Source organism: Mirounga leonina, unplaced genomic scaffold (assembly GCF_011800145.1).
Source record: "Mirounga leonina isolate KUSES-001 unplaced genomic scaffold, KU_Mleo_1.0 Mir_115, whole genome shotgun sequence".
In the NCBI taxonomy this organism is placed as follows: Eukaryota; Metazoa; Chordata; class Mammalia; order Carnivora; family Phocidae; genus Mirounga; species Mirounga leonina.
In genome coordinates, this window is record NW_023270268.1 from 32,401,750 (window position 1) to 32,417,563 (window position 15,814).

At 34.0% G+C, this 15,814-nt stretch overlaps 1 protein-coding gene across 3 annotated transcripts in view; it reads right to left on the reverse strand.

Annotated features, from left to right (window-relative positions):
- The window catches only part of STAG1 (stromal antigen 1), a 409,713-nt gene that overhangs the window by 156,121 nt on the left and 237,778 nt on the right, over positions 1 to 15,814 (reverse strand). For all 3 annotated transcript variants that reach the window (XM_034995271.1, XM_034995264.1, XM_034995275.1), the window contains 2 exons: positions 4,975 to 5,126; positions 2,921 to 2,994 (listed from right to left, as the gene is read on the reverse strand). In XM_034995271.1, the coding sequence (XP_034851162.1) occupies positions 2,921 to 2,994; positions 4,975 to 5,126 (226 nt within the window). The remainder of the gene's footprint in view (positions 1 to 2,920; positions 2,995 to 4,974; positions 5,127 to 15,814) is intronic.

Consider the following 15,814-nt stretch of genomic DNA (forward strand, 5'->3'; position numbering starts at 1 on the left):
TACAGATTGGAGGTTCCAATCACCTGCTCCTTAGGTTCTTTTTTGCTTTTTAAGATTTATTTATTTGAGAGGGAGAGACAGAGAGAGAGAATCACCAGCGGACTCTGTGCTGACCACGGAGCCCAACTCAATCTCACCACCCTGAGCTGAAACCAAGAGTCAGATGCTTAACCAACTATGCCACCCAGGCACCCCCTCTTTTGGTTCTTTTTATATGCTAGAGCGGCTCAAAGAACTCAGGGAAACAATTACATTTGCCAATTCATTAAAGGATATGATAAAGAATTTGAATCAACAGCCAGATGAAGAGATAAGTAAGGCAATGCATGGGAAAGGGGAGCAGAGCTTTCAAGCCCTCTTCAGGTGTGCTACTCTCCTCGCATCTTCATGTGTTCAACAACCCAGAAGTTATCTGAACCCCACCCTTGGGGTTTTTATGGAGGCTTCACTGCATATTCATGATTAATGAAGTCATTGCAGTCAGCTGATTCAAACTCCAGCCCCCCTCCACTTCCCAGAGGCTGGGGGATAGGACTGAAAGTTCCAAATGACCAAATATGTATTTCTTATAAATCACTGTATCACCGTGTAATTTGTTTTATGTAAATTATACCTCTATAAAGCTGTAATTAAAAAAAAAAAAAGACTGCATGACAGGTATGTGGAAGTTCTTGCTTTTTTAAAAATTAATTTTTCAGGGAGCACTTGGGTGGCTCAGGCTGTTAAGCATCTGCTTTTGGTTCAGGTCATGATCTCAGCGTCCTGGGATTGAGCCCCACATCAGGTTCCCTGATCAATGGGCAGTCTGCTTCTCCCTCTCCCCTCTGCTTATGTGCACTCACTCTCTCTCAAATAAATAAAATCTTTAAAAAAAATTTTAAAAATTGTGACTTTTTCAATACTTCACTGAATGTGTAGTTTATGCAAAAAAGAGGATATAAACTCCAAACACGCCATACTCGAAGTAAAGGCCTTGGCCCCTTTTTTTTTTAAGGTGAAATAGTGTTTTTCAGATAAACAAAAATTAAAAAACAGGCTGAAGTAAAATGGTAACAGATAGAAACTGAGGTATGAGGAGAGCTGGATATGGTAAATTTGTAAATATAAACAATTCTGTTTTCTTATTTTTAAGTTTCCTAGAAAGACAGGTGGCTTTTATTTTTCTAATTGGTTGAACTAGTTCCCCAAATCCAAAATATCTCCAACTTTAGAGAGTGTGTGTGTGTGTGTGTGTGTGTGTGGTGTGGTATGTGTAGTAAGTGTCCCTATCAGGCTGTACAGTCTCTTTCAGTATCTTTTTTTAATCAGCTATTAAACAGATTTTCCCAGTGTATTTTTATCTTCCAGTTTTTTTTCTAGAAGTTCCATTACCCATTAAGGAAGTTAAGTGCAAGTTTATTAAACTTGCCTAAATTTCCTAATAATATAACCACAAATTACTAGATAACAATAAACTATTCTCTGGGTTGTTCAGTAGTGCACCGTATTTTTTTTCTTCTTGCTGTTTGACCCCCTTCACCCATTTCTCCCACCCATCCTGCCTCTGGCAACCACCAATCTGTTCTCTGTATCTATGAGCTTGTTTTTTTAAGATTCCACATATATCACCACAATATTTGTCTTTCTTTGCCTGACTGATTTTACTTAGCATAATGCTCTTGAGGTCCATCCATATTGTTGCAAATGGCAAGATTTCATTTTTTTTTTAATGGCTGAGTAATATTCCATCATATATATATACAATTTCTTTATCCATTCATCCATCTATAGGTTGTTTTTATATCTTGGCTACAGTAAATAATGCTCAGTGAACATGGTGCATGTATCTTTTTTTTTTTTTAAAGATTTTATTTATTTATTTGAGAGAGAGAATGAGATAGAGAGAACATGAGAGGGGGGAGGGTCAGAGGGAGAAGCAGACTCCCCGCTGAGCAGGGAGCCCGATGCGGGACTTGATCCCGGGACTCCAGGATCACGACCTGAGCCGAAGGCAGTCGCTTAACCAACTGAGCCACCCAGGCGCCCGGTGCATATATCTTTTTGAGTTAGTTTTTCTCTTCTTTTTTAAATTAATATCAAGAAGATCAAAAGATCTTTTTATGTTTTGAATTAAAACAAAATGTTTAAGTTAAAATATCAAAGCTATATTTCTTCTTTTTTAAAAAACAGATTTCCCTGTTATAACTAACTCTCAATTAACTGGCCAATTAAAATCTCAAATGTGTCTAAAAACAGTTCTTCTATTATTGGTGTCTATCTACCTAAACATATCGTATCATGCCTAATTAACAGAAGTAACAAGTATATGTATATGATTCATTAATTCTCTGAAATATGCTGTTCAATAATGTATTAGTAATTTAAAAGTTCAGAGAAAGACAAACTAAGCTTGTTTGTCATGGAATATGACAAAAATACTTTGCAAATGCTTTGCTTCTATTTTCATCTATATAGCTAAAGGTAAAAAAGAGCTGTTGATTATTTACAGAGGTGCCCTTTTCTGTCAACTTTTATCTTCACAGAGGTATTTTTACGACTGTTGGTTAATCTGACCATAGTACATGATGAGTATCACAGGGTAGGAAGTAGAACATTAAAATTTTTTTTCAAATATCAAGACAATCACATTTTATTAAGGCCATATTAATTTAATAATATCATACTAATTAATATTCGATAAGTACCAATGTATGTACACTGAATTCCTCTAACAGTATATGTTCTAAATTTGCAAGAGTGTGGCAGTGGTACAATCTCCTCCACAACAACAGTATGATATTTATTTAGCCTTTAAAGCCAAAGCTATTTTCCAGAAAACAAAACAAATAGAGAGTTTCATATTTTTATAATTACCTAGGACTACAAAGAAGCAATAAATTATTTAAGTTAAAAATCTAAGGTGATTTATAAAATCCCTTACCGGTATCTATGAACAAATATACCCTTAAAAATAGAGTTCATCATATTTTCAATTTCATCCTGGTTTTCCTGTAGCTGAAATGAAAAGAAAAAAAATTAAATCCTGATTTCATTTGAAATGTACAGTTCAGTTATTTTTAATTCCTGGTTCTTCTCATTCTTGGTAATTGTCAATCCTTTTTCTCACTTATTCAACAGATGTCGGAAATTACGGTTACTCTTGCATTACTTCAACAGCTTTACTATACTGACTTTAGAACCTCTTTGTCTCTCTTTACATATACACACAATGACTAACAAGGAGTGGTGTGGCTAACTGTGGCAAGATTCCAATCCCCAAAATTTTGCCTGCTTTGGGAAGAAGCCTCAATTTCTATACCTCTTCCAACAAAGTCAGGTCCCTGGCTTCTTTTGCCTCTCTTGGTAACAGGCCAGCCTTTGATTATTTTTGCCACTGTAGAAGAAACTTAATATTCTACCTAAAGTATCCAAATATTACTCTGCATCTGTTTAGTCCATAACTGAGAGTAGGCCAAGTTCCCAGTATAGAAGGCATAGTAGAAGATAGGAAGGATCCTTGCCATTAGTGGTAGAATGCAGCAACAAAATAAAACAGTACAGCAATGATAAAAAATTCAGGCATTACTACTGATTAGAGTTAAAGCTTGAGCTTATTCACTGCTCAACAGGAATAAAAGCACTGATACAAAATTATATTCTAAGTGATAATTCTTATTATACTTTGTTCTGTGGTAATACTCAGTGAAATATTTGCTTTTATTACATGCAAGAATGTGAGAATAAAATTCCTTCTGACTTACTCTTTTGCTGTATGCTTTATTTCAGGTTTCCGGAAATAAGATTGGGAATACTTACATAGTAAATCATTCAAATTACTGCAACTTACTGTAAGTTTTAAAAATTACCTTTGCTGCATTTATTATATAAAAAATTACTTTATAAGAGGCATACACTTTGGTAAGTAGTACTTACTGATGCACAGTTCCAAAATTTATTTTCACAATATTTCAAGTATGGTATGTATTATGATTTTAACTGTGTTCTTTAGAAATTCATATCACAAAGTCCTGATGCCCCAGTACACCTCAAACCTTATTTGAAAATAGGACTGTGGCAGATGTAATTAGTTAAGATGGGGTCCCTCTGGAGTAGGGTGGGCCCCAAATCCAGTATGACCGGTGTCTTTATAGAAAGGAAAAATTTAGAGACAGACACACATGGAAGTCATGGAGAAATTGGAGTTATCTTCAACTTCTAGCTTACAGAACTGTGAGACTATTAATTTCTGTTCTTTAAGCCACTCAGTCTGTGTTATCTGTTATAGCAGCTCTAACACCCTAATACAGTATGGGTAATAATTTAGGCATAAGTTTGCTGCTTCCTGTCGCCTATTATAGCCCATTATTTATTGATAATTTATTTGCAGCAATATATTATTCTTTTTTCAAGTTAAAATACAGACTAATACTGTAGATTTAAAAATTTCCTAATGGGCAAATAAAAATGTTACCTACTAAAAAGCCAGTTTAAAACACTTTCAGTATATATGTGAACATTTCAGTGTAAACCTTGAACCAACTTTATTCACAGGAATGCCTTATTTATTAGCTAATAAGTAGTCTTTGGCTTCCTTCTGGAAATGCAGCTTCGCTGACTCCCAGCTCTGACCTTACTATTTATTATGCTTTCTGAACTCAAAGCCTGATAATCCTTCTGAATTACCTAACCCCAGACTGTTTTCTTTCAAAAGGAGGATTGTTTTAGGATTCTCTTCTGCAGATGTAATTAGTTAAGATGGGGTCCCTCTGGAATAGGGTGGGCTCCAAATCCAGTATGATTGGTGTCTTTATAGAAAGGAGAAATTTAGAGACACACACATGGAAGTCATGGAGAAAGCACTCAGACAGCACTCAGATAATCACTGGCTGAATGTTCCAGGTTAATTTGAAAAGTTTGAGATCATATAATCTAACTTAAATAAATTTAAAAATACACATACATCTTTTTACAGAGAATATGAAACATGAAACTTACCTCTTTGCGTTTCTGAAGAAGTAACTCCAATCTTTCATTGGCTCTCTTTCCAATCATTTTATTTCTCTCAGCTTCATACTGTCTTTGTGTATTATCCTGATGAATACTGAGGTTTAAGGCAACATTCACCAATGCAGTCATGAGCTTCATGGCTATGAAATAAAGGAAGATTATGGTATTCACCCATTAATCAGATCTTCATCCATAAGATTACAAATTTATAATGGAAACAGATGAAGGAAAGAAACTAGTCAGTTTCTATGTTTACAACTCAGTCATACATTAAAAAAGAAATTTATTTTATAGAAATAAAGTCATCATCTTAGGCTGCAACATAATTTTCTGTGCCTCAGTGTCCCTATAGCTTGGTTCATTGACATTTCCCACTTAAAAACTGCCTCATCCTAACTATCAGAAGAAAGATTAACAACCCCTCTTCCCCACCCTCAAGTATGCATACTTTAGTGAGGGCATACTAATCAAGCCTATTAGAACTCTATTCTGACCACTATACACAATTGCTTCTTTAATATCTTTAACTCAGACACTTCAAAGATGCCTTCGATGTTTACAATCAATTCATGATCTTTACCCAAGAAAGATGGTTCTCTGCCTGCTGTTCCTCACCTCAGTAAATGGCATAACCTCCAAACCCTGAAATACAGACCCGACCAAACTCATTAATTAAAAATGTATCCTGTGAACTTCTGATTGACCTATTTTCCCCACAGTGTGAATGTACTTTTAAATGTTCACTTATATTTGCAAATCTTTAAATATTTTCAAACTTCTATTTCAAGTCATCTGAGAAACAGGTATGACACAAACCTTAAACTTTTCTCTATTCATATTTATTTTCATTACTGAAATGGTGATAGTGTAGAAAATATCGGTAAAAGAATAAGAGAGTTTGTGCAGGTAAAATAACTTCCTTTTTTTTTTTTCTTCTAGGTTATTTATCTGCAAATATGAATGAATGTACATTAATAAAAAATGAACCGATCAGTGTTTTGGAATACTGATCTATTTATCTGCAAACATATCCGTAACTATATATGAGCATGCATTTCTCTTAAAACTTCACTATTTCCCTTTAATTACATACAAATATACATAATACTACCTGTATCTATTATCTGTACACACACACAATTTGTCAACCTGAAACTATCTGCATTTGCCAACTCCATATTAATAGTGATTACTGCCCTTAAGCTAAAATATAAGATGTAAACAAATGTATTTAAGTTAATGACCACTGAGAAAAATATTTAACGAAAATACTTCTTTTCTAATATACAGTGTCTCAATACAGTAAACTGAGAAATATTCCTGTTTCAAAATACAGGCTAGTCATTTTACAATATTTTACACATTGTCAATAGGATATCTGATGATACTATGAAAGCTAAAAGTACTTTTTAAATTAATCTATATAAAAAAGGAGAACAGCTCAAAGATAGGAGGGATATGGGGCATTCACACTGCCCAAGTCAGGGATAATAGTGTAACAGAGTTTGCCCTGAGTATACAAAATCATACCCAATGGAGCTTAATTCAGTATATACTTCTAGATCCCCAAAACAAAACAACTTGTAGATCAAGGAGTCAGAAAGCATTAAAATTAATACCAAGCCTGGCTAGAATTCACTAGTGGAAGCTAAGACACCGATTTTCTTCAATTTAAAGACCTTTGCTTTTGGGGCACCTGGGTGGCTCAGTCGGTTAAGTGCCTGCCTTTGGCTCAGGTCATGATCTTGGAGTCCTGAGATCAAGCCCTGCACTGGGCTCCCTGCTCAGCTGGAAGTCTGCTTTTCTCTCTCCCTTTGCCCCTCCTCCCAACTTGCGCACGCATGTACGTGCGCTCTAATAAAAAAATCTTTTTTTTTTTTAAAAGACTTTTACTTTTAGCTATATATATCTCCTTGTGAATCCAGATCCCAAACTCCAACTGCCATTGTGTAATGACCCTCCCCCATCCTAGATATATAAACATAAAAAATCAACACACTAAAACAAAAATGCAAAGTGATCAATAATTTTCACAGAAGTATTAGATAGGATAGAGCATTATTTACTGAGATAAATGCTTATTGATCTATAAAACTTAAACTTAGCTGAAATTTTCATTTTAGATACCAACATATTAGCAAATAAATACCTACTGAAGAGAGACTTCTAATTTAATGACATAGATATAACATGGGGATTGTGATGTCTGAGTCCAGTGAAAAAGACTCCTTCCTGCACAGAGGGAGCACTAATTAAATTTTACTGATATTACTAAAGGAACTATTTTATAAATTAATAATCCTACAGGAATTCAGCCTGGATTCTGTGCCACTGGCTTTGAAGTAGCTTCTCCTTGTTTACCGAAGAGAAAAATACTTCAATTTAGTGTTCAAATTTTAAATGCCAGCAACAGAATGGCTAAATTGTTTAGTGCTGTGCTACCCATAATATGGTCTGCAAATGGGTGCTGACCACGAATAGTCTGTTAACAGTTTATTATCAGTACAAATCTGAAAGTTTTTAGAAATTTTTATAACAATCTGACAGTGATCTTATGTCTACTGACTTTAATATTAAAATGACACTAAGAAACATATACTTCATTTTATTGCATTTCACAAAAGTATTAGGTTGTGACAGATTGGTAATTAAAAAACTAGTCTTTCAATGCTATTGGGGAAAAAAAAACATGAATGAACAAAAGTCAATGCTATTGGAAAAAGAAAAAAAAACTAGTCTTTCGTCAGAGAGAATTCAATAAACACTTATTTAGTGCTTCCTCAGTCATTTATCAATCCAACATGTACTTAGCACTGTTCTAACATATTAGAAGTACAAAATGGAATGAGACAGAGTATCTACCCTCATGATTACTACATTCTAGTGTGGAGCAGACAATAAACAAATATAGAATATACAAATGAAAAAAAGTATGTCAGTTAATGAAAACTCTATAAAGAAAAATATAGTATGATTTTTTAAAAAGTATAGTAAAAAAGTTAGAGAGTAAACAGGGTAGTCAGGCAGCTTGAAGGCCTCTCTGCAGAGCTCACATATGAGCATTAAGTGAGGGAATGAAGATGTGATCATATGACAGAACAGTGTCCCAGGGAGAGGGAGTAAAAAGTACAAAGGTTATGATAAATTGTTATGAGGAGGGAACTCATAAAAGAGCAAGGGATTCAGTGTGACTGAAGCACAGAAACAGGTAGAGGCAGGAAATAAGGGTTAAGGAAGAAATCAAGAGGCCAGGTTACAAGAGTTCTAGTAGGATCTAGTTAGAACTCAGGAATTAAATCTAAATGAGGTAAGACCCACTAGAAAATATGGTGTGAGTGGGAAACAGTCTGATTTAGATTTAAAACTGCGAACAGATTATAGTAAAACTGGAAGAAAGGAGACCAAATAGAAGAACACTGAGAGCTGAAAATATTTTGCCAAAAGTTTGCAATGATTCTCAAGTTGTTGGCTTTGAGCAGCTCAGTAAAGCAATGTTGGCTTAGATTAAAGTGGTCGCAATAGGTAGAGAGATAATGAAGGCAGAGCTAAAAAAAAAAAAACATGATAGGTTATAATGTAGGAAATAAGATGAAAAGAAAAGGCAAGGGTAATTAGAAAGCTTTGTGCTTATTAGGTATCTAAGTGGAAATATCCAGTAGCTATACATTTGGAAGCCATCATCAAAGACATTGTTATTTAGAGCCTTAAAACTAGACAGTACATCCATCCAATGAATAACTATTCAGCCATTAGAAAAAATGAGGCATGATTTATGTGCTAAAAAGCCCACCAAGATATTTGTTGATTAAAAAAAAAGCAAGATGCCTGTCAGTATGTATATTATGCTATCATTTATGGAAAAAGGAATGTGCTATTTATTTTTATGTGCCAGTCACTCTTCTAAGCTCTTTACACATACCTACTCATCATATACCTCACAATTTATCAAGTAATTTTATTTTAATTGTTCCTTTTGTACAGAGAAGAAAACGGAGTCCCAGATCAGCTAAGAGACTTGGCAGAGACAGAATATGATTACAGGCAGTCGTGCTCCATTGTCCAAGTTCTTAAGCACTACATCATACTGCCTCTCACTGAATATGTATATGCTATTATACTCATAATCTTTGGAAAAAATATATGAGACTAGCAACTTTGGTTGCCTCCAAGGAAGAGAATTTGATGGTTGAGAGCCATGGATGGAAGAATGACATTTTACCATACAGTTTTTTATTTTGAATTTTAAATCATGTGACTATATTACCTCTTCCACTATCATTATTTTTTGACAGAAATAATAAAACTATGGAATTGGTTTTCACTTTATTCACTAAGGAGTGAATAAAGACAAAAGATTAAAAGGTCTAAAAATTGAATTCTGAGATAATTCAATATTTACAGTTTAGCTTTCTAAGATACACTATGACAGTGTATATTCCAGAAAACAAGTGAAGATAGTAATTCAAGAAGGAAGAAGTAGCTATGTCTATCGAGAGAGAAAAGATGACATCTGGGAGCTTCCCAGTGATTTGGACAGTAAGAAGGTAACTGCTGACTACAAAAGCAGAGACAGTAATGTGGCAAAAATAGAAAACTGACTGGAGTGGGTTTAAAAGAGAAGAGGAGGACAGTAGGTAAAGACAGTGAATAGAAACAGTTGCGATTTACCGTAAAGAAAATGTAGGGAATGTAGCTAGAAGGGCATGAGGAAACAAGGGAGGATATAATGGTCAGTCTTATGTGTCAACGTGGCTAGGCTACAGTATCCAGTTATTTAATCAAACACGAATCCAGGTGTTACTGTGAAGGTATTTTGTAGATATGGTTAACATCTACAATCGGTTGGTTTTAAGCAGAGGAAATTACCCTCAATAATGTGGTGGGTTTCATCTAGTCACTTGAATACCTCAAGAACAAAATACTGAGGTTCCCTGGAGAAGCAATTTCTGCCTCAGGACTGTACAACTCCAGCCTATTTCTAGCCTGCCGTTCTACCCTACAGATTTCAAATTTGCCAGCTCCCACAATTGTGAGAGCCAACTCCTCGAAATAACTCCCTCTCCCCAAATATATCTTGGTATATACATATATACAAGATAGACATATCTTGGTATGTATTTGTGTGTGTATCAGTAAGTAAGTGTATCTCCTATTGGTTCCGGGTCTCTGAAGTGCCTTAACTAAGAATGTTTCTAAAAGATAAAAGCTATCACAGCATATTAGTATAATGGTAAGAATTATCTTATAAAAGTGGGGAAACTGAAGTCAGTAGAGAGAAAACAATTTGAAGAGCAAAGTTCTTAAGGCGGAGACCAGGGGTCAGATCTACTGCACAAGGGCAAGGACCAACCTTAGAGGTAACTGTAATAAGAGAAAAAGTAGAGTATAGGGGTATAGCTGCACCTAGATAAGTAGGTTTAATCCTTGAAGAATTCTCTGTTGTCTCTATTAAGCAAGCAAAAATAATCAGCTAAGTGTGAAAAAAAGAATAGGAGGTGTTACAGTAACCTTGTAAGTAAGTAGGAATATCTATGTAGTAGAATACTTTAATTGGATTGCTAGGTAAAAGGCCCACTTGTGAGAAAAATCTAAAGCCCAGACATTATGATGAGCCAGCCAGGTACCGAAAAATGATAGAGATTTAACCAATCCCTTTATCTCTTAAAAACCCAACCAAAATAACAAATTTCATCTTCAATAAATTGAGAAAATACTTGTTAACCCAAACCACAATATATTAATATATGTACATGGAAAGCAGAAGGATGAGCAGAGTGTACAAATCAAACCAAATGGTCAAAAAAGGAATTACAACTATCTGTACCTAAAAGAAAAATAAAAAAACTATTTGCTCTGCAGAACCCAGAAGCGTTCAGGAATTACAAGCACTAGGTTCCACAGAAGATGGAGGGAGGTAAGTTCTGAAAAGAGTATTATTTCAAAGTTTGTACAATAAGTAATTAAAATTCTAAGCCTCTACTCCAACTTAGACAGTCAAGCAATTTCTCCACCACACACCCATCTTGGAAGTCCAGAAAGTTTAATTCCCTCAATAAAATGAGCCAGAGATTTGGAATCATCAGACACAGAAGAGGGATATATGTGAAGTGCAGACTGCTCTAGATGCTGTTTCATCCTGTCCAACTCCCAAATGGTAGAAAGCAACTAAACTTAAGTAGATTGAAAGATTCTTCTGCAAAGAAGCTGAACTTCCCCAGGGAAAAAAATTATCAATACCAATAGTTTAGAATCTACAATGAAAATGCTAGCTGACCACAGGACTGTCCTACAGTGATGCTCATCAAAGAAGACAGAGCCCCTGCCTCATCCTGTCAAACATGTTCTCTTCTTTCTCTTTCCCTCTCTCCGTCTCACATACACACACACCCTCCCTCTCTGGTAACTGCCTTTTTAGTATCTCACTCTTAGCCAGAGTAGAGAACCAAGAAACAGATATTTGAGGAAAGTTTCCAACATGAAAGAGAGTGGTAAGAGCAGAGAATCAGAAGAAAAGAGTAGGAAGCTGAAAAAAACTTCAGAGTGATAATTAACATTATCAAAGAGATTAAGAGAAGACATTAAATCCATGAAACAGTGTTTTAAAAAAATAAAGACTTGGAAAATGAGAAACCTCAAGAGATTAACATCCAAGCAACAGATATTCAACAAAGAGTGCCAAGCATAATGAATGGGAAAAAATATACATACACATAAGGGTATTATCACCATGATATTTCAGAACACCAAGAATAAAGAGAAAAATTTAAAAGCTTCCAAAGACAAGAAACAGGATCAGAATCAGAAGTTGAAACAGCACTGGACTTCTCAACAGAAACACTGGAAGCTAGAGGAAAAACTCTGAAGAAAATTAAGCATGAGGATGTAATATACTTTTCAGGCATGTAAAGTCTCAAATACATACTTCCCCAAAACCCCTTATCAAAGAATAAGCTAACCAAAAAGGAGAGAATAAATTAAGAAGGAAAGCAAAAGATGATAGGGACTCCAAAAAAAGACAAAGGATCCAAACAATGGTAAAAAAGCTAAATAATTTAAAGGGCATCTAGATTGTAGAAAATGAACCGGCCATATCAGACATGATAATAAATAATTAAAAGCACAGAAAGTGCATGCTACAAAACTGATCCTATTATTTGTTTTAAAATAAAACAAAAAATCCTCATAAATATGCATATGAGAAACAACTTAAAGGAAATACCAACATGTTCTGGGCACAATGATGAGGTGGTATAATTATGGCTAATTTTTACTTTTGTACTTTTCTCCTTTTCTGAATACTCTGTACAGTAATTTTATATGCACAGAAAATGTTTAAATGTACATGGAAATGTTAATGAAAAATATACAAAAAAATGTTCTCAATTTCTCTGCCCTCTTTAAAACTAAGCCAAGTAAGCTTTGTCATTCTATTGTAGTTAGAATATCAGACAATTACTGAGTGACTTATATATGTTAAACATTTAATATGAATTCATTTAAGCCTTACATTCCTATGAGATGGGACTATTAGTATTAATAGTATACAGATGAGAAAAGTGAGGCACACAAGTTGTTTGTCTAAGGTCACCAAGCTAATGAATAAAAGATATGCAATGTTTGTAAAGTGATTTTAAAATCATGATTTCTTTACAAAAACTGGCCCCCAAAAGAAAGCTAATTTTCATACTTAAGAAAGAGATAAATCTAAGAAAACGAAGGTTCTTTAAACTAGAAAACTTAACACATTACTTTTGATACTTACATTTACATATTGGAAATAAATTATTTACAAATTTACATAATTGCATTTTAAAAAAGATTTTATTGTATTTATTTTACAGAGAGAGACAGAGACTGTGAGAGAGGGAACACAAGCAGGGGGAGTGGGAGAGGAAGAAGCAGGCTTCCTGCAGAGCAGGGAGCCTGATGTGGGGCTTGATCCCAGGATCCTGGGATCATGACCTGAGCCGAAGGCAGATGCTTAACGACTGAGCACGAGGCACCCCCCATAATTCCATTTTTAAGTTTATTGTATTTTATGGGTAATGTTATATATATAATGGCACTCATGAATTTGGTAATTATTGGGCATTAATCCCATGAGAACCCTAAAGTCTACTCTATACAAATCCTGGGAAACTGGAAAGTGTTATCTCTAGAGGAGAGGTAAGAAAAACAAAAATGATAAAGAGAAAAAAAAAGCAATAGTAATAGTATAAAGCAATGAGAAAGTAAGACTTTAGAAGAATTAAAAAAGAAACAAAAAATATGAAGAAGAAATTACTTACACTTTATAGTCTACTTTTTGATGATGCCAGACTGACCTAAATTTTTCAAGTCCAACCACAGAACCCAAAAATATTCTGTGAGGTCCAGAGTTATAAAATACTTAATTGAATTTAATAAATAGAATTTGGGACCTAAGAGCTAAAAAATAAGTAAAATGAAAACGCATGCTATTAGTTTTCTTAATAGCAGTTTTTGAAAGATGTAATTTGTTTCTTATTTCCCCACTTGCGGTATCTTTTACTACTAAAATAAGAGTAGGTGTTCAACATATTCCAAGTAAAAACAGGATGAAGTGAAACATTGCCAACACTATTAGCTCTTTTTGTCATTACAGAATATTAGGAGCAGCTTACTAAATGTCAGGCACTAGTCCATGCTCTCCTAATCTCTTTTTAATGAGATAACTGTCATGATCTTCCTCACTTTGCATGTAAAGAAAATGAGGCCAGGTAAATTAAGGATTTGTCCAAGTTACACAACTAGTAAAAGGCAGTGAGGGATATGGATCCGCACAGTCTGGCACAGAACCCATTTTTTGAACCACTATATTTTACAGTTTCAGCAACTGAGAGCCAAAGAAAAGATGTCAATTTACTAAAGCAAAATGATTTTCAGTCCATGACTGGCGAACAAAGCAATTTCACATACAGTATCTTTCCTTAGACTAGAAAAGTCCAGAGATTCTGACTTGGTTAGAAATGTTAATCAACAATGAATCATATGTCAATATAAAATCAACTATATGTAAACATGATAATGTTAAACAATAAGGTATAAAGAAAAGTTTACTCCCTCAAGGGTCTGAGAGTGACCTATTATTAACTACTGTTATATGAAGACTGGCCTCCCAGCATACTGACGCCACTTTACTGTCATATGATGATCTTAACCACATTTTCTAATTTTTCCAGAATTCACTTTAGCAAAAATTAGAATCAATCACCACACTATTAACACAAATTTTGTATTCTTAATCCCCCTTTGTTCAAATTAGCATTTTCACCTTAGTAGTGAGTGGTAGTCAATATTAATCTATTTGTAACATCATAGAAAATTATATAGGTGAGAAAACAGCAAAAAATAAAAAAGTTAAATTAACATTACTTATCCTGCAAATTACCATCTAACAAAAATTCAAAATCAACACTCTGTAAAGTATTGGCATACATTTTTAAAGCAAATGTCTAAATATAATTTAACTACAGATCTAAAAAATAGACTCTCTGAGAGTAGAATTATCTTCATAATACCAAACAACAAAATGGTAAAACAAAGGGAATCCTATCTAATTTTACCTTGGGGAAAAAAAGAGACTATTTCCTCATGAAAATTTCATCGAACTAGGGAATAAATAAATACGCTCAGTCTCAAATTCTAAATACACCAAAATAATGACAAAATGTTACTTATATAAATTATATTTGCAGTATGTACAACTGAGGTAGCTATTTAGAATAGAAATAAGGGCATTTAATTCTAAAGATTAATAGTTAATGAAAATTATACTACAATGTAAAACACTAGGTCAAACAAATGGGAGAGTATGTTTTAAAATTCCAATTAAGGGAACAGAAAAAAAGTAAGGAAAATATAAGATATAACAGCTAACAGTCTGTTTCAATTTAATGACAAAAAGAATTCCAAAAAAAGGGGAAACACAGTTTACCTCCAATGGAAAAATGAGACTACTGTTAACTGTAGAATAAACAGACCTAAAAGAACTACCGAATGATGAAAATTTTTAATAAAAATATGGTAAAAGTACACAATTAAATGCAATGCATAAACACTGACAATAGGGATACATTATATAACTGTATAAGAAAATGAGTTATTTGGAAAACGAATTAAAAGTACTACTGATAAGACCGCTCTGATGACTTATGAAGCTCTGGAACTCATCACATCTGTACCCTACAGAACAACTAACCTGATTGTCTCTCTTCTCAGCTAAGATATAAGCAATGTGAAGGAGCATTTTATTCCAAAGCCGATAATCATATCTGGCCATAACTGCCTTGTAACTGTCCATGCACATAGTCTTTGAAGCAGAGGATTAAATGTTCCTGCCCATTTTATCTAGTCCCCAAGACTCGTCCTGCAAAGTGAATAAAAATGATTATCTTTTAATCTACCCCTTGCATACATACCATTAAAAAAAACAGAGAGGAGGACAAAGATGAGAAAAAAAAAAATCCTTGAAAATATGGATAATTATTATCCAATCTGGACTTTAAGTGCTCAGCAAGATCTGTGCTTTGTTGAAGGGTAGGTGATTGATAAGTCCCACATTTTATGAAACTGAGCCTTGGAAGATATGATCATGAATACAGACATATAGCAATTATAGTAATATTTTGAAGTAAATTTGAAAATGACTTGAAAAATAAGTTTCCACTTTTAAAAAATCAGAATAAAAAATGTTGATTTCCTTCCATTTTTCTTGATATCTGATTTTTAAAAATAATTTCAAATTCAAATAGGCTAGATGATGATATACAAACAGCAAAGGTGAAAACAAAATGGCATTTATCAACTA